General features: G+C 42.1%; 1 protein-coding gene across 1 annotated transcript in view; it reads right to left on the reverse strand.

Annotated features, from left to right (window-relative positions):
- OCRL (OCRL inositol polyphosphate-5-phosphatase) overlaps window positions 1–27,480 on the reverse strand; it is a 2,544,778-nt gene that overhangs the window by 1,281,869 nt on the left and 1,235,429 nt on the right. Inside the window, exon 15 of the mRNA XM_044057236.1 lies at window positions 4,668–4,803. Coding sequence (XP_043913171.1) covers window positions 4,668–4,803 — 136 coding nt within the window. The remainder of the gene's footprint in view (window positions 1–4,667; window positions 4,804–27,480) is intronic.

Below are 27,480 nucleotides of genomic sequence, written 5' to 3' on the forward strand. Positions count from 1 at the left end.
GGCGGTACATCTGGGAGTCTTTTCTGCGGAATAGGGGGCAATAGGAAAGGAATTCTGTAACCTCTGGTAACAATGCTTTTTACCCAATTGTCCGATGTAAGACTTTGCCAGGCCTGAGGGTATAAAGCTAAGCGACCCCCGACTGCCTCCAGAGCAGGACAGTCGGGCCTCCTCTCAGGAGTGCTGGAAAGGTTTCCCGGGGTGTGTATCCCTGTCACCTTGGTTCTGCGGACCCCCTCTGCCGCCAGGGCGACTTCTTCCACCTCTGCCCCCTCCTCTGCCTCTAGAGGGGGCATCACCCTGTGTACTTGGGAAAAAGCCTTGGGGTTTTCGAAACCACATTTTTCCACCACGTTGCCCTTTGGGGTATGGTCTGGATGGGATGGAAAAACGGACTCCGACAGCAGACAGAGTCTTTCCCTCTTGCTCACACCGGGTAAGGGTCTCCTTTACTTTTGGGCCAAAGAGAGTGGCACCATCAAATGGGGCGTTAGTAAAGGAAGACTTGAAGGCTTCCGCAAAGGAACATAAGCGCATCCAGGATTGTCTACCAAGAGCAATCGCTGAAGCCGCAGCCCTACTCGATCCTTCGGCTGCGTATGAGATCAGCCTCATGGACGAGTTCGCAATAGATGTAAGGGTATTGAGTTGCGCTGTAACTTTCTCTGAGACAGCAGCATCTGTAGTACCCTGGAGGGTATCTCCCAACTCTTTGACTAGATCCCTCTGTAACCGTGTGAAATGGGTCAAATAGTTCAGGGATCGCATGGAAAAAGCCGCTGAACTAAAAATGCGCTTCCCATACCTGTCCATAGTCCTAGAATCTCTGTTAGGCGGATGGACAGATGAGGAAGATTCAGACATCTCCTTTTTCGTGGCAGCTGCCACCATCATAGCGTCCACTGGAACTCCCTTTGTGAGATAAGCCTTGTCTTGTGGGGCAGTAATATATTTATTTGGCTTTCTAGGGACTGGCTCCACCGTGTCAGGTGTCTCCCACACCCTTCGAGCAATCAATTCCATCAACTCATCGAAGGGCGGAGTGACCCAGGAGGAGGAAGGGCGAGCACCGAATGCCTTCAGCAAGACCGACTCATCCTCAGAAGGGGGTAGGGCTTGCCAATCACCTCTCTGTTTTAGGATCTCCAGGATGTCAGAAAAGGAGACATCCTCTGAGGGTGATTTTGGGGACCCTTCTGACTCATCTAAGTCAGTGTCCGATGTCAAGGATTCTTGTGGGGAATCCAAGTGTCTCCTCTTACACAATCTTTTCCTCGGAACTTCTTCGGGGGGGGGCATCCAATGAAGCCTCCGAGGAAGAGGGGGCACCCTCTGGGGGTGGCTGAGACACTGGTGCTCGACGCTTAGATGTAGCCGTGGGTGCAGTCGACAAAACCTTTTTCATGAGGTCGAAGGCCCCCCGGGTCCCGAGTCGAGGTATCCCTCGGTTCCAAAGAAAACTGAGGAATCCCGGAGACAGGAACCGATGGCATAGACCCCGAGGACGGAGCCGAGTCGATCCGAGCTGAGGCTCCGAGAGGGAGAGTCGGAACCGAAATGTCGGTCCGACTCTCGGGCCCAGATCCAAGGATGGATCTTCGGCTCCGCGACTCCGGTACCGGGTCCGTCGGAGTCGAGGTGAACGGTGCCGACCGAGAAAAAGACGGTTCCGGCACCAAGGGCTCCACAATCATCAGATCAGCCTCTCCCGGCTCCGAAGACTGGATAGGCCTCGGAGGAGGAAGAGATGGAGATAAGAGAAGGCCTTCGAGTCTCGACACCAAGGGAGGAGACAGAGATGAGTTTGGACAAGGCCGTATTCTCCATCAATTTCTGCACCACGCGGTCTACATCGGTGTCAGAGAGGGGCCTAGAAGAACGCGTCGAAGGAATCGAAGACGGAGCCGACCTCAAAAGCACAGGAGGAGAAAGCTCCATCACCGGTTCCAAGACTCGAGGCTCGGTAACTGACAAAAGTTCAACACTTGGCCCCGAGGTCCGTGGAACCGGTGAGCAAACTTTAAACGAAGAGCTCGGAGCCGATGACATGGGCTCCGACGTCTTCGATTCCTTCGAGGATTTAGATGTCTGGTCCGATGCATCCAGAGCCTCTTGGAACGCAGGCTTCAAAAGGCCTCTATCCATAAGTTTCCTGCGCCTATCTGTCATGACCCTTCCACTGAAAGAATGACAGATGGAGCAGTCTTCTTGCAGATGGAGAGGGCCAAGACAGTAGACGCAGGAACTATGATTATCTGTGACAGACATTTTTTGTCCACATTGGCACTGTTTGAAGCCTGACTTAGCTTTCTCAGACATGTTAAAAGTACAGTCAAATACAAAATTTTTAACATTGTAATAGCCAGTTAAAATGTCAAATCCAGTAATAAGTCAAATCCGGTAGTTAAGGTCAATCCAGTTAAGTCAAATCCTGTGTATAAGTTAAAGGGTGGGGTAGGCCCCGAGGGAACTAACTTTAAATAAGTATATAAAATTTATATACGCACTAGAGAAACCCTCGACACACTACACACACAACAACTTTAAGAAAGAAAGAAGAAGAAATTTTATCCAAAAATATATCAGATAAAACAATCTTAGCTTTGAGGTGGTCCGAGCTCATCAAAAATGATGCGAACGTTGCAGCGGCAAACTAGATCTGAGGTAAAGGCAGAGGGGGATTGTGGGAGATAGGTTGGTCTTGAGCTTCTTCTCGATGCAGAGCTTTGCCAAGCGGCCGACACGGAGCCGAGGATCGGCTCCGAACCCAGGTGTAAGAACAAACGGCGAGATTGAACACTCTCACATTCCAGTTTTAGCAACACAAAAGGTAGACACACATCCAAAAGAAACTAACACCAACAAAGTTCCTTGCGTTTTCATCAGTTGATTTCATCAGATGCAGAATGGAAGTAAAGTGCCATACACTGCATTATGTACCCCTCCAAAATACTACCCCATCAATGGGTGAAAAGAAACAATTAAAATAGATCAGTTCATGAAAAAAGTGTATATAGCACAATTACTACAACCTTAAAATTCTAAAAAAAAAATTTTTATAAAAATATATGCACATTAAAAAGTTTCACAAATAATCAAAAATAGTACAAATATATAAAATAATAAATATAAAATTTGATTCTGCTAGATAAACATATAAATACGCACCTCTGAATTTCAGAACAGTTATCTGTATGTCTTTCAATGAATGTAAGAGAATTAAGTATTTGTAAAACATTTGCCTTTGAATTGCACATCAACACATAATACTCTTTGGCATATCATATCTTGTATTTTTATAAATAAATCATGAATGAAAGAGTCCAATTGATCCATTTCTATTACCTGTAAAGGAAATAAAAAATAGAAAACTAAATTCACTTCCACCATTCATAACAACAGCCTGACTGAAAACCTAAGTGCCAGATGTCCTGACCAGAGAACTTCTCATCACTGACAGCAGGAAGGGAGTTGTATTGCATTTAAGTAATCGCCACCCAGCTCTGGAGCTCAGCAGAAAAAAGCTTTGGTTTGACTTGGATAAAAGGGATACAGTTAGTGGACGTTGCCAAATTAGGCACAGGGGTGGGGTGGAGAAGAAGTGAAGGGGCATGTTCCCATTCATTATAGGTGGGAAAGTGTTGTATAATCCCGGGGAGCACAATGACATAGTATCATTTCTCTGACAGACAGTGGGGAAGCAGCCTGGAGTACTTCAAGATTGGTGGATGAGACTACTTGCTGGAGCACATATCTTGCAGAAGTGAAGGATTGTCCAGTAATGACACACACACTGCAAGCTCCATCTTCCCAAATGGAACCATGCAGAAGCATTGACATGAGGCTTAAAAAAAGAAGAAAAATCTGAAGCATCTGTGCTTGTTGCTGAAATGAATGTTCCTCTCAGCCAACTACCTCCCTGGTGAAGAGAGAATAAATGGGTCATTTGGCCAGAGGTGGCTGACTATCTGCAAGCAGTGAGGCAAAAAAAACAGCAAAGGTAATTACTAGAGAATGTTGCAGCTACTACCAGCACAAGGATATAGGTTTCTAGACAATCCAGGTATAGTATTATAACACATTTTGTATACTGTATCCTTGACTAGTGGGGACTTCAAAGTAAAAATAAATAAATAAAAAAAACACTACAACCAAGTGCATCAATGCCTTATTTCCTCTCCACCTACCTAAAACTGGAAATAGGTCTGCTGACCATAAATCAGTGATGCAGCTGGTAGATAAAGTGGGTGGTATAAAAGACTATGAAGGGGTGCCCAGATGAGGTCAACAGTTGATTGATACATAGTCACAGGTATAGGCTTGCAGATCTTTACCTAGAACAAAGTTACACTGTAAAACTCCTCAGAGCCTTGGAATGTGGATATGCCTCATTACCACTCCACATTACTAAATTCCAACCCTGCTAAGATACATAAATGTAATTTTCTTGCTCAATGCAGTACTTTTCTCTTACACCAATGTATAAAGTTATTTAGCTTGTATTATTTTTTTCTTTAGTACTAAAGAAGCAATAACAAAATGCATGAAAGCTAATGCAGTGTAACAGTTTTGTAAATGAGGTGAGGTGTAACATTTTGTTACCGAAGTAAAAATGCTAGAAACTATTTCCAATACAATGTATTTAATAAAACAATATTTCTGCTTACCCCAATGTCGAACACAGCACTAACAGGTTTGTGATCACTTGTCTTAAGAGCCATGTGACTGCGGTAGTCTAGGAGTTTCACATTACTACCTCTCCATAACACCCGATCACACCAAGCTGGAACACGGCACTTACCACTAGATTTAATAACATACATTACAACTTGCTTTTAGCAATATATGAAAAAATACAGTGAATGCTAACATCACTAATACTGAATTTACAATACATCTGTAGATACAACACATACTGGTGCAATGGTCATGAATGGTGCTAAAATCAGCAAGATCTCATTAACTTACCAAGAGGCTGAATGTAAGAAATGAGGCACAGTGTTCAAACTGTGGAGTCAGCTGAACTGTTTTATGATGTTTTACTTAACTGCTATAGAAAAACCAGGTCACATTCCTGCTCTAACGTTGGATCTTCATTATCAACTTCTGCTACTCCACACTTTAAGCTACTTTCCCTTCTCCAGCTATGCACCTGTCTCCTCTGAAACGCTCACATCACATTTACACCATAATCCAAAGGAACTGCAAGACAGGACAAGGAATTATGCTGGAGGGTAGGTTTCAGGAAAAGGTCTACAAAGTGTGTCCAAAGATGTCAGGATGGTGAGAATTTGGAGGCGTTGTCAAAATGGACAGAGTAGGGAATAACAAAGATTCAGTATTATACCAAGTACACAACTTCTATAGCTTATGTTATCCCATCTGTCCACGACAACTGCAACAGAATCCCCAGCTACCAAACTCCTGGGAAGCATCATCAAGGGATAGTTTTGAGAACAGGAAACCTGAAGAAGAACCTAAATTTTGAGATATGATCTCAAAATTTGTAACACTTGACAAAGTTGTGCATTGATGGGCAGAATGCTATCAATACAGGAGCTCCTGAAAAAGGTCCTTGTATAATAAATTTATGGATGGGGATACATCATATATACACACACACATTATATATATATAGATCTAGGTATAGACAGATATGTTACATACACATACATTTGTATGTAACATATCTATATGTATTACATACATATAGATTTAGATAGACAGATATATTACATACACATACATATATATCTATACTGGTCTACTTTACATTACCGACATGACACTTCACCGACACACAAAACACCGACCCCAAATAACCGAAACCATACAACACCGACAACTCACAAAACCGAACACAATTACACCGACACAAACAACGTAAACTACACATGACACACAATGACATATCCACTAACCCTAACCCAAACCCTAACCCTAAGGTCCGACACTACTGCACAGTTACCCTACCCGCACCCTAACCCTAACTCACTTAACCCACCCCTACACCTAAAGACTGTCACTATCGCACACTTAACCTACCTGCACCCTAACCCTAACTCACTTAACCCAACCTAAAACATAAAGCCCGTCACTATCGCACACTCACCCAACCCGCACTCTAAACCTAACTCACTTAACCCGTCCCTAAACTACAGTCCGTCACTATCACACACTTACCTTACCCGAACCCTAACTCCAACACTACCACACACTCACCTTTCCCACACCCTAACCCAAAATCCCACAATATCGCACACTTACCTGACCGCTCCTAACTCCGTCACAATCGCACACTTACCGAGTCGTGCTCACACGTTACCCTTGTCTGTCTTTCGGCTGTTGGCAAATCACCTTTTCGTTCAACTTGCTTGTCGGTCGTTTCGTCTCGGTCTTCTGCGTGTCGGTGAAGTGTCATTTCGGTAATGTAAAGGGGACCCATGTATACACGTACACACACACGGTGCAATGTGATAATTTGACAGCCATCCAGACAGACAAACCTTGCAAACCTAATGACCCAGCTTAGAAGAGGAATAGGAAATGAAAAACTGGTTGACTTTTCTGAAAGTTTTAGTGTGATGCAAGTAAAAATACTTTTGTCTATAAACACAGAATGAAATACTGTCCCTCTACTGGAATGACTCAGGAAAAAAGGATGGAAGATGAATGGTCTGTTTCAGAGTAAGTTTTAAAGTGACTTTCAATATAAAAGAAAGACTGTGTACTGAGGAAAACGGTGTCTTTATAGAACGCTAAATAAGGAAATCTCAGAGATGCAGCATGCAACTCTGCCTTCCAGGAAATGTATCTTAAGTCACAAGAAGCCACGTTGAAGGAGGGAACAAGCCAAAGCCTACAAAATAAAGTTTAGGCCACATAATAGAGTGGTATTCACTAACGGGAGGTCTCAAAAGGAAGATGCCTTTAAGGAAGACTTTCAGACAGGCTAAGGTTTGGGAATGAAAACCCTGGTAGATGATGAAAATGGCCATGCACTGAACACTATTAGTGAAATGACTGAAGATGGAATCAAAGAGTGTGGCTGAGTGGCATGCACTGAACACTATTAGTGAAATGACTGAAGACGGAATCAAAGAGTGTGGCTGAGTGGCATGCATTGAACACTATTAGTGAAATGACTGAAGATGGAATGAAAGAGTGGCTGAGTGGCATGCACTGAACACTACTAGTGAAATGACTGAAGATGGAATCAAAGAGTGTGGCTGAGTGGCATGCACTGAACACTATTAGTGAAATGACTGAAGATGGAATCAAAGAGTGTGGCTGAGTGGCATGCATTGAACACTATTAGTGAAATAACTGAAGATGGAATGAGAGAGTGTGACTGAGTGGCATGCATTGAACACTTAGTGAAATAACTGAAGATGGAATGAGAGAGTGTGGCTGAGTGGCATGTACTGAACACTATTAGTGAAATGACTGAAGATGGAATGAAAGAGTGGCTGAGTGGCATGCACTGAACACTATTAGTGAAATGACTGAAGATGGAATCAAAGAGTGTGGCTGAGTGGCATGCATTGAACACTTAGTGAAATAATTGAAGATGGAATGAGAGAGTGTGACTGAGTGGCATGCACTGAACACTTCGTGAAATGACTGAAGATGGAATGAAAGAGTGTGGCTGAGTGGCATGCACTGAACACTATTAGTGAAATGACTGAAGATGGAATGAAAGAGTGGCTGAGTGGCATGCACTGAACACTATTAGTGAAATGACTGAAGATGGAATGAAAGAGTGGCTGAGTGGCATGCACTGAACACTATTAGTGAAATGACTGAAGATGGAATCAAAGAGGGTGGCTGAGTGGCTAGGAAATGCAAAACCAAAGGAACTGAGGCAGAGAGATGTACCTGCCCCTGAAGGATTCCCAGAGGGAAACTATTTTTTCATTTACCCCTACAGACGTTGAACTGTATCCTTTGAGAATGAGAAGTGGAAAAGAGCTTACTCACCCCGGGGGAAAGGACAGTTCCTTAGCCATGACTAAAAGTGGAGAAACCATGCAGTTAGCTTGAGGGGATAGTAAGTCCCGGTGAGTCTTGAAGGAAGGATAAGACAACAGATTAATTTTGGGATCAAGTAGCCAAGGATGTTTTTCTGTGATGAGGCCAAAGCATCAGGAAACATATTTGCCTTGGCCAGGAGGCGGCTATGAGGATGACTGAGGCCTTGCACAAGGATTTTTTTTTAATTTCTCCAAATCTTTTGGGTTTCTAATACTATGATGGGAATGGACTCCATTCCTAAGTCAAAGTACAATTAAATTTCATGAAATTAGCATTGTTTCACTATTTGATGTCAGCAAAAAGTGCTCTTAGCAGCACCCGCAATGTGCCCAGTAATAATCCCCCTGCAATTTGTATGGAGTTACATGTACTGGTAGCATATCTAAATATGACTGTAGACTCTTTGTTTATAAGACCCGTTGCCCCTACTACTATTGGAACTGTCTGGGTATCTTTCTTATACATTGCTCTAGTTTCTACCTGCAAATCCTGATATTTTATGACTTTGTCTCTCTCTGTACGGAGGGCACTATAGTCACTGAGTGTGATGATTTCAATGATCAATGCTACTTTTGTCTTCTTTTCTTGAACCACTATATTAAGACGTTATGTACTCACCATAACGTTCCATCTGAGTAGGTAGACTTCATTTGTCAGCAACCTATGGGTCTTTGGATCCATATCTGATCCGAACCGGCAGTTTCCAGCAGCTAAGATCAGAGCTCCAAGCTCCTCCCCCTTACCCATAACTCCCTGCCATCCCTTCCTGACCTCAGATCGAGTTTGCCTAAAACAAGCCTTGACATCACAACCTGTCTAGGTAACCGGGTATAAACTACCGTGAAGCAGGAATCTATTTGTCTATTTCTCCCACATGTTCAATGGACTTTGTAAACCAACGTGTATGCAGCCTTCCAACTTGTGCTGCCAATATCAACCTTTCATTTGGCAGCACACCTTTCATTTGGCTATCCACCAGGTGACATACAAAAACCATATGTTACCCTATGGATAGGCAACTGACTCACAGACAGGACCCAGGAAGTTAGAATTGGGGAGTCCACCTCTACAAAGAGGCCAGTCACAAGTGGAGTCCCTCAGGGATCAGTCCTTTGACCGCTTCTTTTTGGCATTTACTTCTAAGAAGTCAAGGCCAATGTCAGGGTCACTGGTCTCTGGCTGACTAAATTTGCAGATGACTGCGAATTAGGAGCTGTCTTTGAATCTCACACTGACACAGAAACAACTGGTGTCAGATTGATGGACTAAAACTAAATGCCAGGAAACGCATAATAGTATCCTTTGGAAAGTCATCCATCCCTAGTGACCATCATATTGACAACACACCCCTTAGAGCTGACCCAGAAGTCAGGGACTTAGGGACACACATAAATAGTAATCTAGCCTTTGATCATCACGTGTCTACAGTGGTGAGGAAATCATTCTATGTTGTGCAACTTATAAACAAAGGTATGGCATCCAAGTCCAAGGAAGTCATTGTTCCACTGTATTCGGCATCAGACCTATCACGGAGTACAATGCCTCCCTTTGGTATGTACCTAACCAGGCATATCAAACAAATGGAACATCCACAGAGGTTCCTCATTAAAGAATATGTCCTATGCAGACCTCCCTCAAGGTCATATCCCTATATTCTGTTTCCTACAGGCTTTCGAGGGGACATCTATGCCTGGCATACAGTCAGACCCCACTCTGATGGACCTACTGCATATCCACAAAACAAACAGTACCAGAATTACCTGCTCTAAAGATTTAAACCTTGCCTGTGATATAAATAGTACCTGCTGGAGAGATAGGTATGTATCCCAGAGACTACCCTGTCTATGGAACAGGCTCCCCATCCATGTGAAGCAGAGTTCCTCCCTAATTGCGCACCACACCTCCAGCCTCGCATAGACTTACTAAACCAGCACTGGCAAAAAATACACATAAATACATCAAAATCATACTCGGAGGCTCTAAACAAAAACCTGCAAAAGCATCAGAGAGCTCCAAAGCAGACACCCACAAAACCTGCACCTCCCGTCACAAACCAGACAACACATAAAACACAAAATCAATGTGCCGCACAATCACAGCCCTTAAGGCGAAATAACATACCTAACACACTAGTAATAGGTGACTCAATAGTCAGGCACACTGACGGCCCACTCACTAGGCTGGACAAGGAGAAGGTTACTGTTAGCTGCCTGTCGGGAGCCAGAATCCGCCACATAAAACAAGCACTCAGGTCACTCCAGAACAAGTACAAATATGACTCTGTCATTGTTCATGTTGGTGTGAACGACTTGAGCAATACCTCCCTGGACTACATGAAAAGAGACATGGAAGAGCTCTCTGATCATGTAGCCCAGGCAGGTATGACCCTGAGTAGCATCCTGCCCTCACCAAGAATGATACCTCAGTATAAAGAAAAAATGATCAATTTCAACAATTGGCTACGCTTCTGGTGTCATTCAAAGGGGATCCAGTGTCTGTCAGCCTGGGATGACATGCTCGACAAGCCGCATTGCTTCGCAAGAGACGTCTTGCATCTGTCGCCCCTTGGCTTTCAAATACTGGCCAAGGCTCTTGCTGCCCCCATAGTGCCTTTTTTAGGCAAGGCTCAAAATTCAAACCCACCTCTGTAAACAGCACAAGTAAAAAACTGAGGGTTATGCTACTCAACACCATGAGTTTAAATCTCAAAATGCATGCGCTCGAAGCACTCCTAAGTATGGAGAACGTCGACATCTGTGCAGTAACTGAAACCTGGTTCAAGGCTCCAGAGAGCACTCCAGCACTACTGGGCTACAACTCATACCACACATTTCAGCCACAGAACACGGACCGAAACACAAATGGAGGGGGTGTATCCATATTCATCAAGGATACCCACACCTCCAGGTTAGTGGAGCAGCATGATACCTCTGAGATCATCCATGTGCAACTAACATCGGGCAAATCTGCAATGCAAATTGTGGCCTGCTACAGATCACCCTCCATGACCCAGGGCCACCACTCTGCTTTTCTGGAGACACTGGAAAACATGAAGGTCCTACCGAACACCCTGAGCTTGGGAAGTTTCAATTACCCTACCATTAACTGGGAAAACAACTTGAGTACAAACTCCCAGGCTCAGCGCTTCCTGGAATTTATCAACTCAAATGCCCTGGATCAGGCCCTACCAGAGGCCACAACATATTGGACCTGGTCATCACCAACATGGGCGACAGGTGCTCCGTACCGGAGGTCAACCCGTCACTGGTTAGATCAGACCATAAACTAATCACCCTGGATGTCCACATCCCACCACCACTCCCAACCAAGGAAACCACAGTGAAAAACTTTTCTAAAGCAAACTTCACCTCACTTAAGGCAGAGGTGGTAAGTTTCACAGCCCCCACGCTAAGTATAACACTGCCCAAGATGCAGAATCCTTTACATTTGCACTCTATGAGCACTTACAAGGATGCATGGATCATGAAATCCCTAGCAAAACCAAGACACTCCCCTAAGAGAAGGAAACCAGTCTGGTGGACCCCTGCCATAAACAGGTTATACAACAAAGGGAGGAAACTAGTTCAGAAAAAAAGCAAATCACAAGAAGGAAATACATCCCTGATCAGTATCAGTAAGTAACTAAGGTCCCTCATAAAATCATCCAAGTCTAACTTTGAAAGAAAAATAGCCAAGGATTCGAAAGATAACCACAAAGCCTTCTTTAGCTATGTCACGAATCTAACTGGCAACTCGCAGATATGCTCTGAGATTGTAAAACAGCACAAAATATACTGAACCTACTGATATTGCCAACATACTGGCAGATAGATTCAGTGCAAACTTCACCTCCCTCTCACCTTCAAAAGGGCCCACAACAATACCGGAAAAGTGTAGTGTCCCGAAAATCACAGAAGCACAGGTGAAAACAGCCCTTTCAAAAGCCAAAAACACAGCATCAATGGGGCCAGATGGTGTCCCAGGCTGCGTCTTGCACGAACTACAGAACGAACTAACCCCCCACCTAAACACGCTGATCAACCTCAGCCTCTCCACAGGCTACGTGCCCATAGAATGGTGCACAGCAATGGTTATTCTGCTCCACAAAGGAGGAGCCACAACTGACCCTGGTAACTTTCGCCCCATAAGCCTGACTAGCCTGGTCTGCAAGGCTATGGAGCGCATCATCATGGAACTCATTAACAAAGACATTGGGAACCTCCAAACACTTGACCCGACCCAGTTCAGCTTTGTTAAGGGCAGATCATGCCTACTAAACCTGGTTGACTTCTTCGAGACAGTTATCAAGGCCATAGATGAGGGAAAGGTGGTTCACACAGCCTACCTTGACCTCGCCAAGTCGTTCGACACCATTCCTCACATGGGTATTATAGAAAAACTCACCAGCCTGGACATAAACCCCTATGTCACAAGATGGGTTGCCAACTGGCTTACAGACAGAAGTCACACGGTAAGAATAGCGGGCTCCAGGTCTGACTCTAAACCAGTCACAAGTGGTGTCCCGCAAGGCTCAGTTCTGGGACTCCTAATGTTCGGCATATATTTCTCAGAAGCACAGGCAAACACAGGAGGACTATGGCTAACCAAGTTCGCCGATGACTGCAAACTGGGAGCCATAATTGACTCTACGGCTAACACGGACATCCTCCAAAAAGTCCCTACTGAGACAGACACCTGGTGTCAAAGTCATGGCCTCAAGCTAAATGCCAAAAAATGCATAGTCATCCCATTTGGGAAAAACAAAACACCCACGAATTACAACATAGGCAGCAGCCTCCTTAAATACAGAAGAGGTAATAAGAGATCTGGGGAGCCAGGTAGATAGTAATCTCTCCTCTGACAATCATATTGCCAAATTAGTTAGGAAATCCTTCTATGTGGCCCATCTAATTACTAAGAGGTTCGCATCTAGAAATAAAGAGGTTATAGTGCCCCTCTACTCGTCACTCATCAGACCCATCATAGAGTACAATGCCCCATTTGGGATGTACCTCACAAGACACTTCCAACAGCTTGAAAGACCACAGAAGCACCTCACCAAGAGGATTACTGGCCTCAAACATACGTCATATGCAGCCCGACTGAAAAAACTCTGGCTGTACTCAGTGGCATATTGCTTACTCAGAGGTGATCTCTGCCTGACTTACAAAGCCAAGTCCAACTCAGAATTGATGGACATGCTCCACCTAAAGAAGTCCAAGTCACTGCGAGCCACGCGCTCTAATGAGCTAAACCTCGCCACAACTATAAATAGAACATGCTGGAGGGATAGATTCCTGTCACAGAGACTCCCCATGCTTTGGAACAAAATTCCTAACTACATTAGGCAGAGCCCCTCACTCACACTCTTCAAGAGAAGCCTTGACAAGTGGATGGGTATAACAGAAAGTACACCCCTGGGATCACTTCATTGGCTCTGCTTGACAGAGGCTCAGTTAATCAATGAGCGGTGAAAGCCAACACACTCTGGCTAGGCTTATAAATGCCCTTGGGCAGATAGCCTAGTACCTACCTATGAACCTATAATCCAATTCAAGTGCAGCTTGGACAACTGGATCGGAAACTGGAAACTCATCCCTGGTTTGACAGCTATGTCTCTAATGCAAACAGGTAGCCTGTAAATGGTTCATCTCCCAGGCCCATGCTTACACTTATCAAGGGTATCAGAACTTGTCAGAGATTTGGGATGCATGGCTAGGCTTAAAAAGGCCCTTGTGGTCGTTAGCCTAGTAAACACCTATGAACCTACTTCTTGGTTTGAATTCAACTCTCTAACCATTCCTACATTTGTTCCTGATCAACATGAGCTTCTTTCAGAAGTGTTCTATACTTGCAACTATATTTATGCATTTTCCACATTTCTTGCCTTCTCATCTGGTGCTTCACCTTATATTCTTTCTTTTTTTGGCACATTCAGTTGCTGCCTGTTTTTTATCCACTTGTGGTTTGATTTCCATTCCTGCTTGACTTCTAAACTTTCACTACATTTGGGTCTTGTGAGGTCAGCAGATGTGCGGAGTTCCATCATTGCAGATTTGTACATGTAATCAATTTCAAGGAGGCCCATCCCTCCTTCAGAATGGGGAATATATAATCTTGGTATGCAGTGATTTTTATAAATCATTTGGTGAGGATGAAGCATCCTTCCTGTTTTCCTGTCTAATCTATCCAATATATTTTGGGGCCAGTCAATCACTCCAAAACTTTAAGGACAGGAAGAGCAAATTGCTTTATAGCTTGTTTTTTTTTCCTAGATGTCAATGCTGTTTTCATGATTAATTTAAGTCTTCTAAAGTACTCCTCACTAAGTTTTATTTGCATTTGTTCATGTTTTACTGTTGATCCTTCAACAATTCCCAAATATTTATACACTCCCTCTTGCTCAAGTTCTTCTATATCACATTCTTGTCCCAAACTGATGTTCCCTTGGTGCTGCAATTTTCCTGCTTTAAAGGCTGCTCTTGCACATTTATCAAGGCCAAATGACATTCTTATATCATCCGAAAAAGTTTTGACAACTTGCAATTCAGTTCCTCATCTGATGAGCTATACAGTTTTAAATCATAAACAACGAGAAGATGAGAAGGCTTTACACTTTGTTTTCTAGGAGCCAAATTATAGCCATGGCCTAAGCTGTTAACTAGACAGCTTACGGGGTTAAGGGCGAGACAGAATAACAGCAGTGATAAAGAGTCACGCTACAAAATCCCCCTTTGAATTTTTATCCCTGGAATAATAATTTGTCTTTTATCATGGCTTAATTGCAAAGTGGTCTACCACTGTTTCATGGTCACTGTAATGTAATCAATCAGTGTATAGTGTATCTTATACATTTTTAAGCACTCTTTTATCCATGAATGTGGAGTAAGATACTATCAAATGCTTTTTTTATACTCAATCCATGCCATGCATAGATTCTTCCCCTTTTTACAGTTCTCCACTATGACTTTAACAAATGATCCTTTGTTCCATGTGACTTTCTTTTATTGCCCTTTTGTTCTACTGCCATAATTGAGTTTTCTTCTAAATGACTATAAACTCTGTTGCGGTATCAATTCCACTGTACTGTTTATACGTTGGCAGAAAGCAAGTTATTGGTCTATAGTTTTTAGGGCAGCTTGCAGCTTCACTTTTAAGTAAGAGCATTGTTTTGCCTGTTGTTAGCCAGTGTGGTGTCTGTTAGGGGTGCACATATAAATAGTTCTTATTCATAGCTAAACCTTCGGGCAAAGATGCTAATACTTTTAACCAAAAGTTAGGCACTGCATCTGGGCCTGGGGTCTTCCAATTAGAGACTTTTCTTAACTTTGTTTCAGTCTCTCTAGTTGTTACTTCATCCCATTTCGTATGCTGCACCTTTCAACTTATTACTCTTTCTTTTACTTCTTCTATCCATTTAGCATCTTTGTTATGTTCCACAGGATCTGCATAGATATTTCTCCAAAATGTATCCATTTCTTCTTTTTTGGTGGTCTTTCAATTCATTTTACATTGTTTCACAACTCTCTCTCAATTTTTTTGGGTCACCAATCAATTGCTTATTTTGTACTTATTTGTGTATCTTCCAAGTTTTTCTGCCTGTGCTGAGATTTTTAGCTCATTTGCGATAGCGCATGACAGATCTTGGTCTGTTCTAATACTGCACATTGCTTTTATTACGTCTGTCTTTCTTAGTATTTTTGTTGGTCTCTTCCCTCTTCTACAGTCTTCTAACAGTGACACTTCGTGCCTTCACTGCTTTATAGTTTTCTCTGTGTTTGATACTTCCATGATGGTATTCGATTTCTCCCCTTCCTTTCCCTCACTACCCTGTGTTCTTGCAGTAGGACTTTATCAGTTATTAATTTAGCTGCACAGTAATATATTTTGTTTACTTCTGTTATATTGCACAGATCTCTATGGGCAGTCCTAATTACCGTGTTCATTTGTTTTATCAAACTTCTGACTTTGGGGGGTTTATTGACCTTCTGCAATATATGTCTTTCATTAATCTTAATATGTCTATCTCCATTAAATCAAGCAACTCTTATCTTAGCTCATTTTCTTCTGAGGGCACGTTTTTTTTTTTCCATTTCCTGCGGGCATTCTATTTTTCTTGATCTACATACTGCTTTTGACAAATCTGTTGTACTAATGAATACAAATTTTTATTTAAAGCTTCTGACAGTTTTTCTCGTAGGAAGTTTTTTTCTTTCCTCCAATTTCCTCTCTTAATTATTTTGTATATCTCATGTCTGGAAATTCTGGGCTTTGTGCATAACAATGGTACATAATTTCTTTCTTATCCTCAATAGTCCACTTTATTGTCTTTATGGCTCTTCTCTGGCCTATCAGTTTTTGTGATTTTTGTGGACTGTTATGTTCTTCTACAACAGTGGCCTGGCTTGGCCCAGCCCCACTGTAGAAATGTTTCCGTATTTTGAGAATTCTACACCATCATCTTTTCCAGTCTGGGCAACAGTGTGCCAAACAGGATTGGGAACTTTTTTATCCTGGGTCTTGTGCACCCAACTATCTTTTTTAATTTTTTATCTTCTTCTGTCCATGAAATATGTATATATAAATGCAGTCTATACATCAGTGTCACCTTGGTGAGATTTTGTGAAAAACAGGGTCCACCCCGTGAAGGTACTCACCATGACTTGAGGATGAATACAGTTTCAGCACTACTACTCTCAGTTGCTTGCTGACTTTTCATCTCTCCATTCGGACCCATTCGGCTTTCTATATGAACTTTCTCATGAGATGTAATGAAGGAAAAGCACAGAGGAGTCCAGGTGAACAGAGCCTCTCTTATCCCTATGGCAGGATTACGGAAAAATCATAGCTGGTACATTTGGTGTTGTACAAGGGTGATCTGAGGTCACAGCAAAGCTTGCCTCAGCAGTGGAATATTATCAGTTCTACTAATGGCTAGAGGGACCACTCATGAGGCATCAAAGTACACCTGCTGAGCCTGTCAAATAGTTATTCTGCTCTGGAATGTGTGTTGCTATAAAAAAAAAGCACTGTGAAATGTTATAGCCTCTCAGCACAGTGTATGAATGGGTTCCCACTTGCTTACTGATCTAACATACCACAGATGTCTTGTCTATTCGTAGAGAAATCACACCCTGGGGAAGGGTGTCTTGAACAGCCTGTAATACTAAGAGGACCATCCTCATCTTCAGGACAATGATCTGAAGACCAGCCTCTTATTGTGTCTGTGTACTTTGACCTGTTCTCCACTTCAAATGCCCCCCCCCCCCTTCTCCACAGTGAAGGCATCCATGGTTACTGTGACTTAGGAAAGGGCAGAATGAATGGTCTTCTTGCTATGACAGAGGATGACTAGATCCACTACTTGAGATGATGAGGTGAGACAGATCAAAGGCTAATAGGTTTATTGACTGCATCCAGGGACTGGAACCCACTGCACATTCACGTTCCATGTAACACATACATGTAGAATTTTGTGTGGGGAACCAGTGTGATCATGGCAGCCATCAAACCTAGGATCTGCAGAATCAGCAACGCAGAAGGGGTAAACATTATCACAGCTGTAAGATCATAGTTCTTAATGTTACAAGTCTATCTTCTAGAAGTTTGACAATTCTTAATCTTATGTTTGCATGGCATCCTAGACATACAACATGTTAGGAAGGAACTTACTGCCCGCCTAGATAGTACAGCTTGCACTGTTGGTGTTAGGACATATTTTTCACAAATCACATATAGAAAGGATAGTCAGGTCACCATGAATGAAAAGATTTTGGGGGTAAATCCCTACATGGAAAAATAAAGTTCCGTTTTAAAAAAAAAAATGGAAATGTGTAGAGCATTCAAGCCTAGGTTTGGGCACACATGTTCAACAGGATGAAATGCATTTGTCAAGATCAGGGAAGGGAATTTTTGCAGCAGATATATTTGTAATATTTGACAAACACTAGGCAGGATTTTTTGCCAGGTCGAAAATGTAACAGTTCACAGATAGCAGCATGGGATGTAACTCTGATGGTTGTTAATGCTAGGAGCACTGATGATAACATTTTTTTGGAAAATTTGCTATGTTTCCACAAGATTGAGGTTATTTTTTTATGAAACATGGTTAAACAACAATGATTGGAAACGGGTTATGTCAGGGTATAACTGTCTTTACTGTAACAGACGTTCTAACAAAAAAATCAGGTGAAGGTGCTATGATAGGAATTAAAGATGGTTATGACAACTGTGATTATTACATGTTCAGTGATAACACCAATACTATAGATTGTGTAACTGTGACAATAAAGACAACCCTGAACTGAACATATAACAACTGTTGGAGTGTGTGACAAAGGGGATATTGCCAGCCTCGCTATCTGGAATTTTGTACATAATTATATGTCATTTGTGAATACCAGCATGATGTATACAAGATCCTTGTGTTACAAATGTATTAGAACTGTAGGTCATGTGCAGAAATACAGAATGTTCCTTTCTCAAGGGAAAGATATATGCATATGCTATGGAATGCTTGATAAGAACAGACTGTGAAGCACAAAAGACAAGGCCTGGAAACCAAGGCTAAAGAGGTGTGCAAAACATTATAGGGTTTTGGTTTTGGTTTTAGTAGGATAGACTTCAGACACCATCAGTGAAGTCAGTAAGTTAGTTCCGACTGACATACAGAAAAAATTAACTATCTAGCATTCCAGAAAGGAAGTTAGCTTTTGGACTGTAGAACAGACACTCAAGCTGGAGTACAGAAGTCAGGTTAAACATTCATTCATACTATTCAGGAGGAAAAGACTGTTTCAGTTAATATTATTCAGGAAAATCAGAATATATGTGCAGAAACTTTGGATACATTTATCAGCACTGTTAGTGTCATCCAGCATTCCAGATCGGCATGGTTATTAAAGACAGTATTCAGATATTGTTAACTAATAAAGCATTGTTATCTGAACTACAGTGTTTGCAGCATATGTTTTGTGAAAGCAGAAAAAGGTGTGAACTATAAAGGAGAGGCTGGCACCTGTTCAACGCAAGTTTTGGTAATTAACAGATAAAGACTTTCATTCCAGTCTCATTTCAGTTGTTTCTAGTTAATTCCAGTACATTACAGTCTTATCAATTCTTACACTATATGAATAAATATGGGGAGATTCCTCAAGATTGGAGACATGCACTTACTAAATCTGTCTTCAAGGGAAAGGGGAGCAAGACAAAACTAGTCATATAGACCCTAACGTCTACTTTTATGCTGTGAAAAAATAATGCAGAAGGTAATATTGGATAAATTATTGTCAGAAATGGATAGGCTGGGACTTGAAACCATATATCCGCATGTATATGTTGAAAGTATATCTGTTACCACCTGTAACATGATGTTCTATAATAATATAACAGTTATGAATGAAAAATTGCGCTGTGATATTATTTATATAGATTTAACTTCAGCATTTGAAAGGGTCATACACAGAACACTGATCAATAAATTAGAACAAATAGGTATTGATGCACTCCTGATAAGATGGATAGCTTCATGGCTTATAAACAGGACATGGCAAGTATCACTATCATTTACTTATTTTACATTTGTTGACTGGGATAGTCCGACTGGATTCATGTCTATTTTTAGCGGAGGCCCAGGGAAAAAAGCTCCAAGGTAAGCAGATAAGATTACTTAATACAATGTATACAATGGTTACATACTTAACAAGTTATACAATTCCAAGATTTGAGAAAAACTCGGGTGTAAGTCCGGGATATGTAACACAACTAAGCTAAATTACAATTTTTTAACACCATACTAGAAGAGAGTTAGTCAGGTTTCATACATTGACATAGCCAGTTTAGTTTCAAATATTGCTTCAGTCTTTTCTTAAATTGACTCAGGGTGGTAAGTAGGGCAATATCATCTGGGAGTGAGTTCCAGGTTCTACCTACAAAGTTGGCAAAGAGAGGGTCACCGGCTGAGTTATTAGTTTTGATAGTTTGAACTAGCAGTCTACTGGAAGATCGAACAAGTCTATGATTATTATAGGGGGTAATAATATTTTTTAAGTGCAGGAGTATTGTCCGGATTGTAAAGGACTGTACATGCCATAATCAGTTGGTTATACTGGATCAAACTGGGCAGTTATAGCCACCCAAGCTCGTTTAGATTGATACAGTGGTGTGTCCTAAAAGGCAGACCAGCAGCAAATCTGGCAATGTGGTTGTAACTGGTAGAGAGTTTGTTAAGAACAGACTTGTTTAAGTTAGTGAGTAAATGGTATGCAAAGAGAGGAGCTGAGAGCGTACAATGGCAATTCTAGTCGGTGGGGTTAGGAAAAATTTAATCCTGTAAAGTGACACTAGTTTTTTATTGAAGGTTTTGATAGTTTGATTAACATGCAGGTCAAATTTCAGATTATTATCTATGACAACACCTAGTAGTTTTGTAGAGGCGTCTCGGAAGATTATAATGCCATTATTGGATTTTTATGGTAAAGGTAAATGCAGCGGGCCAATGAGCTGGTGGGAAAAGTAGCAGCTTTGTTTTTTGGGATTTAAGATCAGATGACGACCAGAAAGCCAGTTTTCTATTATGCTGAAAGTATTCTGGGTAGATGACCACAGATCTGTGTGAGATGTGGCCAAGCAGATCAGGGTGGAGTCATCAGCATATTGAATACAGCTGACTTTTGGGATGACAGTATAAAGGTCATAAATGGAGAACAGAAGGGGCCCTAGTACAGAACCCTGGGGAACACCAAGGGAGTTGGGGTAGGAGGTTAGATAGTTTGTTTTGTCAAAGGACAGCCTGCTGTCTGCCACTCAGATAAGATTGGAACCATTGAAGGGCTTTAGTATCTAGACAGAATATTTTCAGGGTGTGGGTTAGTAGTTGATCAACCATATCAAATGCCTTGGAGAGATGCAAGAAGAGGGCAGATGATATGTTATTATTGTTACGATTATGGTTTATGGTGTTAGAGAAGGCTAGGAGGGCTGAAGTGGTACTGTGGTGAGGGTCTGATGCCGTGCTGAGAGTCAGTCAAAAGATCATTCTGAATTAGACGTTGAAGCAGTTGTCTATGAATACATTTTTCCATTATTTTTGCAAGTGGAGATAATACAGCTGTTTGCCTATAATTAGATAATTCAGTAGAGCTGCCGCCTTTGTGAAGTGGGATTACATAGGATATTTTCCAGCTGGAGGGGATTTTGGCTTCTGCTATGGTTTGATTGATTAGTACTGAAATGGGGTAAGCAAGGACATCTGCTGTTTTTTGTAGATACTCAGCAGGGAGTAGATCAGCAGAGAGTGTAGTTGGTTATAATTTTTTGATTAATGCATGGATAAGTGAAGTGGCAACTGGTTGGAAACTGAATGAGAGTTGGTTACTAGGAGTAGTGGACTCAGGATCAGGGGAGCTTGGAGCTAGGGCTTGGATTGCCTCAGTGAAGAATTGATTAAAGCTGTCTGAGACTTCCTCAGGTGATTTAAGAATGGTGGCTGCAGGGATTGGGGTTGAAGTTTGCTTAGGATGTAATAGTTTATTTATACCTGCCCAAAACACCTGAGGGTTGTTTTGATTTATTTGTTGAAGATTACAGTAGTAGTTTTTTTTGTCTTGTAAAATGGATTTTTTAGTCTCATTCTTTGATTGCCGATATTTAAAGTGATCTTGGGGGTCTTTTGTAGTATGCCATAATGCCCATGCTTTGTTTCTATGGGTGATTTTTAGTTTAGACTCGTTAGAAAGCCATGGTGCAGTTTTTTGACTTTGTTCTTATTGAGCAAACAAGGTGCGTGAGAGTCTAGGCTCTCAAGGAATTTGCTGTTAAAGTAGACAACAGCTTCCTCTTAGGGGAGGTGTTTTAGGACTGACCATTTACATGAGTTTAGTTCCTCTTGGAATTTGGCAGGATTAAAGTTCTTATTGTTTCTTACCATTCAAAGTATGTGTTGGTGGGGGTTAACGGCTTTGAGCTTAATTATATAGGTAAGAAGGTGATCACTTAAGTCATCAGGGAGGGTCCCAGAGGTATACAGTTGGGGGTGACTACCGATAAGTATCCAATCAAGTATGCTTTCCTTCTGATTAGGTTTACCTATCCTGGTAGGGGTGGCTATGATTTGTGTAAATGCATGCAGGTTAACATGGGTGGTTGGGAATTTTGAGGAACAGGTGTTCCAGTCTATGTTAAAATCTCCAAATAGTATGGTTTCTTGGGGGTAGGTACAAGATAGCCAGTGAAGGGTATCTTCAAGTATAGATATGTTATTCCCTGAGGGAATGTACATACAGATGATATTTATGCATTTATTTTTATTAATTTGAAATTTGGTAGCTGGAGTCTCTGAGTTATTAATTTGAGGTGGTTGTATAGCATCAGTGATGACGTTTAACACAGATTTATAGAGAACAGCTACCCAACCTCCCTTCCTGGAAGGACGATCCAGCCTGAGTAATGTTATACCCAGGTGGTACCACTTTGTTATATGAAGTGCTAGGTTTTAACCAGGTTTCGGATAAACAGAGTTTCTCAGGGAGTGGACAGCCAGGAGTACATGCAGTTCATGTATCTTGTTGGCTTTGTACAGAGAAACAATTTCATTCAAAAATGCTCAGCTAAGCAAACATACCATGTGGGAGAGAAGGCAGCCGACTGGGTGTAGTAGCACCGGGAGTTTGAAAATGGCATGTAATTAAAAATCTTAGTCCCCCTTGTGTATTGTGAATAATTTCCACTTTATTTACATCTTCTGCAGAAGAGTCCTTGTAACTCCTTTGAGCCTTATGTCTATATCTTCTAGCGGGAATTGTTGGTTCTCCCTAGTATCCATGTCATCAGCCCTTATTTGTGTCGTTTGTTGTTCCTGCCTATTCCTGTTTGATGCCTGCTCCGATTTCCCCCATAATTTCCGGTACACTGAAAGTTCACAAAAATGTATTCGACCCCCCACGTCCAATAATAGATGTGAGGAATTCTGCTACATACTCTTGTAAAGTAGTGGATAAAATTTCAAAGAAATATATAGTAAATGAATCACAGATATGTAAAGACTCCTGGTCGATTTTAGAAGCTTTAAACCGACAAGACTTTCATGAGAATTTTAATTTCCAAACAGTAGATGTGAAAGATCTCTATACTGTGAACCCACACAAATTATAGACAGATTAGGTAATAGATTTTCTCCTTAGCAAGGGTGCACCTACAATGGAACTGAGATTAATAGAAGAACTTCTAGACATAATATTGATGAATAATGATTTTATGTTTGACAATTTAATTTATGCCTAGAAAAGGGGTGTAGCTATGGGCTCACCATGTGTTGCAAGCTTTGTAAATATAGTAATGGCAACTTGGGGAAAAAGAGAAAATATTTTCGAACAATTTAATGAAACAGAAAATATTTTTCTACACCCGTTTCTTGGATGACATCTTTATGATCATTAGGGGGGACCAGAGAGATACTTTTGATCTGGTACAGAAAATGAACGATAGTGCCAACTATTTAGAATTTTCCTTTATTTTCAATGAGGAAATATTGCATTCTTAGATGTGGAACTGTGGAAGCATAGGGTAAAATGCATATTACGTGGCTAAAATTTATAGGAAGGAAACGTATTCTAATTCTTTCTTACATTTTACCAGCAGTCTTGCTGAAGTTATTGCTAGGAGCAGAGCAGTTTTCCGTGATAAGAATTTTATATCAGCTGTATTGGCTGGCTCAAAAGGAGGCAGTGTGAGCTTTCCTAAGACAAAGTTGAGGTCCCATGTAGGTATCGGTGCTCCCTTGGGGGTCTTATGTTTTTTTGCCCCTCTGAGGTACTGTCTTAGCAGTGGATGAGAGAAAATAGGAGATTCTGTATTGTGATGAGCTGAAATGGCAGAGGCATGGATCTTAATTGATGAGAAGGATAGGCCTTTATCCAGCATCTCAATTAGGTATTGCAAAATCTGAGGAATATTTGGAACAAGTGGTTCAAGTCCTTGTGCCTGGTTCCAAGCACAGAATCTCTTCCATTTTGCTGCATAAGATTTCCTGGTGCTGGGCCTCCTGGCTTCCAAAATAACATCCATAACAGCTTGAGAGAGAGGTGTGTTCTGAGTGGCTATATTATCTGCCATGCAGCCAGATTTAAGGTTCTGAGTTGGCTGTGCAGGATCTGATTGTTTTGTTGAGTCAGAAGATGAGGAATTTGAGGTGAAGTCCAGGCTGGGCCTTGAGACAAGCTCTTTAGGATTGGGTACCAGTGCTGGTGTGGCCAGTCTGGGGCAATCAGAATCATTTTTGGCATCTCTTGTCTGACTTTTAGGAGCACCTTGGGAAGGAGAGGCAGTGGTGGAAAGGCATAAACTGTTAGGGCTTTCCAGCTGAATGATAGAGAATCCACTTTCCATGCTTGTGAGTGATAAGTCCTTGTGCAGAATCTCTGTAGTTGGTAGCTGTGAGGGGAGGCAAAAAGATCTATGTCTGGGCATCCCCATTTCCTTGTTATCATGCTGAAGACCTGTGGATTTAGTTAGTCTGCCAGAGTATTTTTTTTTCCTGGCAGGAATTGTGCCTGCAGATGTACTTGATAGGTACACAAAGTCATGGCTTGCCTGCAAAGGGGGTAGGAATGTGTGCCCCCTTGCTTGTTTATGTAGCACATAACTGTAGTATTGTCCGTCTTTAGTAATAGTTGTCCTGGATGTAGTAGATCCTTGAAGGCTGTCAGGGCATTCTGTACAGCTAGCATCTCTTTTTGATTGATGTGAAGATGCATTTGGTCTGCGGGCCACGTGCCCTGAATACATTTTCCTGCCATGTGTGCCCCCCCAGGCATAATCCGATGCATCTGTTAGTGTCTGCCTGGCTGTGGGTAAAGTGAAAGGCTGTCCCTTGTTGTGGTGACAGGCCAGTGCCCACCATCGAAACTCCTGTTGCAGGCAGGGAATAAGAGTTATTATTGTTTCCAGGCTGTGGCAATGTTGAGTCCAAACAAGTTTTAGGTACCACTGTAGCTTCCTCATATGCAGTCTTACATATGGAATTAGCAGGATGCAGGATGCCATGAAGCCCAAAGCCTGCAGAATTTTTCTTGCAGGTAGCTGGGTCTTTGTTGCCATCATTTGAAAGTAATGAGTCAGTTGCCTTTGCTTGTCTAGCGTGAGATAAGCCATCTGGGCAGTTGTATTTAAGCTTGCACCCAGGAATATTATCTCTTGAGAGGGCACTAGTTTTGATTTCTTTTTGTTTACTGTGTACCCTAGGCAAATTAGTAATCTTTTTACAAACGCCAGATGCTTTAGCAGAATGTCCTTGCTCTCTGCTTGAATAAGGCAGTCGTCCAAGTAGGGATATATTTGAATTCTTTTTTGTCTGCAAAATGCAATTACTGGTGCCAGGCATTTTGTGAAGACCCTGGGCGCAGTAGATAAACCAAAGGGCAGTGCACAAAATTGGTAATGCATTGAGCCAGCTATGAATCTTCTGCAAGACTGTCTGATTGGGACATGCAGATATGCCTCTTTGAGGTCCAAAGTAACTAGCCAAGCCTTCTTGCCCAGCATAGGTAGAAGTTGCTGCAGTGTCAACATTTTGAATTTTGGAACATCCAGGAAAGTATTTAGAATTGACAGGTCCAGTATTGGTCTCCAGGCTTTGTCCTTTCTGGGTACCAAGAAAAGTCTTGAATAAAATCCTTGTCCCTGTTCTTGCTGTGGTACTTTTTGATTAGCTCTCATGTCCATGAGAGCAGAAATTTGTTTTTGTGCCTCTGTCCATTGATTCTGTGGCAGGTCTGGCATACCTTTGACCTTGGTAGGGTGTGAAAGTGGAACCTGTAACCCTGAGAAACAATATTCAGTACCCATTTGTCCTGGGTGATCATGTGCCAATTTTGTGAGAAAAGTGCTAGTTTTCCCCCTAAGGGTGCTGCCAAAAGGTAAGTGCTTGGCATTTGTAGAGGGAAGTCATTGGGACTGTTTCCTAAAAGGTTGTGATTTGTCTTCTCCGCCTTTGGGGGCTGAAGCACCCCATTGTTTAGGTCTGTATGAGCCTTGGGGCTGAGATCTGCCTCTTGGGCGTCTGTATCTGCCTCTTTGTGGCCTGACACTGGAAAGGACCAATTTTTAGAAGACCAGTTCCTGCTAAACCTAGGTGGCTGAACCTGTAAGAAATTCTTTACTGTCTGCATTGATTTTGCTTTATCCTCCTTTTACTTTAACACCTCTTCTGCCTTAACACCAAACAAAGTATCATGCTGTAATGGAGCATCCAATAAATTTGCTTTAACATGATCAGGTAAACTTTGTACTTTTAACCAAGCATGCCTTTGAATGACAGAACCTGTATCTGCGGCTCTGCAAGAAGCCTCTAATGAATCAAAACCACATTGCAGAGTATGCTTTCCCACTTGTTCAGCTGCATGCAATAAATCCTGCATTTCCTTATTGTCTGGACATTCTGAGCTTGTACGCATTTTCTGTTTTAGCAAAGATATTAGGTATTGTTGATATTTAAACATGTGAAACTGGCAGTTTAAAGCCCTTACAGCTAAAGTTGCAGAAGTGTAAACTTTTTTCCCCCATCTATCCAGTGCTCTAGAATCCCTATTAGAGGAACAGGGTTTTTAGCAGTGGAAGCCTTGACCCCTTTGGGACCCTGAGAAATTGTTTCTGGGTCAGCAGCAGGGTTTTTATAAAGAAATTTATGAGTCTGGGACCCTGTAGTACCTATCTGGCTTGACTGGTGCAGGAGGTAAAGAATCAGGAGACAAACTGGATTCAGAAAAAACATCAACAATACCTAGTACAAGGAGGATAGCAAGGGGCCTGTGCTGAGGCAGTAAAATACAGTCTCTGAGCCTTTTCTTGGATTCTGAATAATCCTGGCTCTCCTAATGGAAATGCTCCCTCATGGTGTGCAAGATTTCCCCAAAAGAGTAATCCTCAGGAGGAGAGGCTGAAGGGATAGATTCTTCAGCATCAGAGTCCTCATAGGGAGGAAGAGAATATCCCTGTTCTGAAGAAGAAATAGAAAACTGGTCAGATGAGTCATAGTCAGTGTCTTACCTAGGCCTTTTATCATGAGGGGGATGGGAACCCCTGATCAAAGTAATTAGGTCCTCGGCCATTTTAAGCATCTGTTTCTTTGGCATGGATGACTGTGCAGGAGAATGCTGTGCTTGTTTCTTTGTCTTTAATGGTGTTTTAGACTTTGCCTTGGCTGCTGAAGTGGACTTGATAGTAAGCTGGGTAGGTCTGAAAACACCCTCAGAAGGCGATGCCTGCTCAGCGTCTCCGGACCCATCTGAGGGAATAGTTTCCATAGGCCCAATACCTTGAGTTTCCAGAGGCCTAGTTGTCTCCACGTGGGAGTCGGAGGCGGCCTGTAGCTCTGAGGTAGCGGGTGTCAGCGGCTGCGAAAGCACCTGAGAACCGGCGAACCAGTGACTGGCCTAGAAGAGGCTTCGTTGT

The sequence above is a fragment of the Protopterus annectens genome, chromosome 15.part0, assembly GCF_019279795.1.
Source record: "Protopterus annectens isolate FY-2018-M chromosome 15.part0, PAN1.0, whole genome shotgun sequence".
In the NCBI taxonomy this organism is placed as follows: domain Eukaryota; kingdom Metazoa; phylum Chordata; order Ceratodontiformes; family Protopteridae; genus Protopterus; species Protopterus annectens.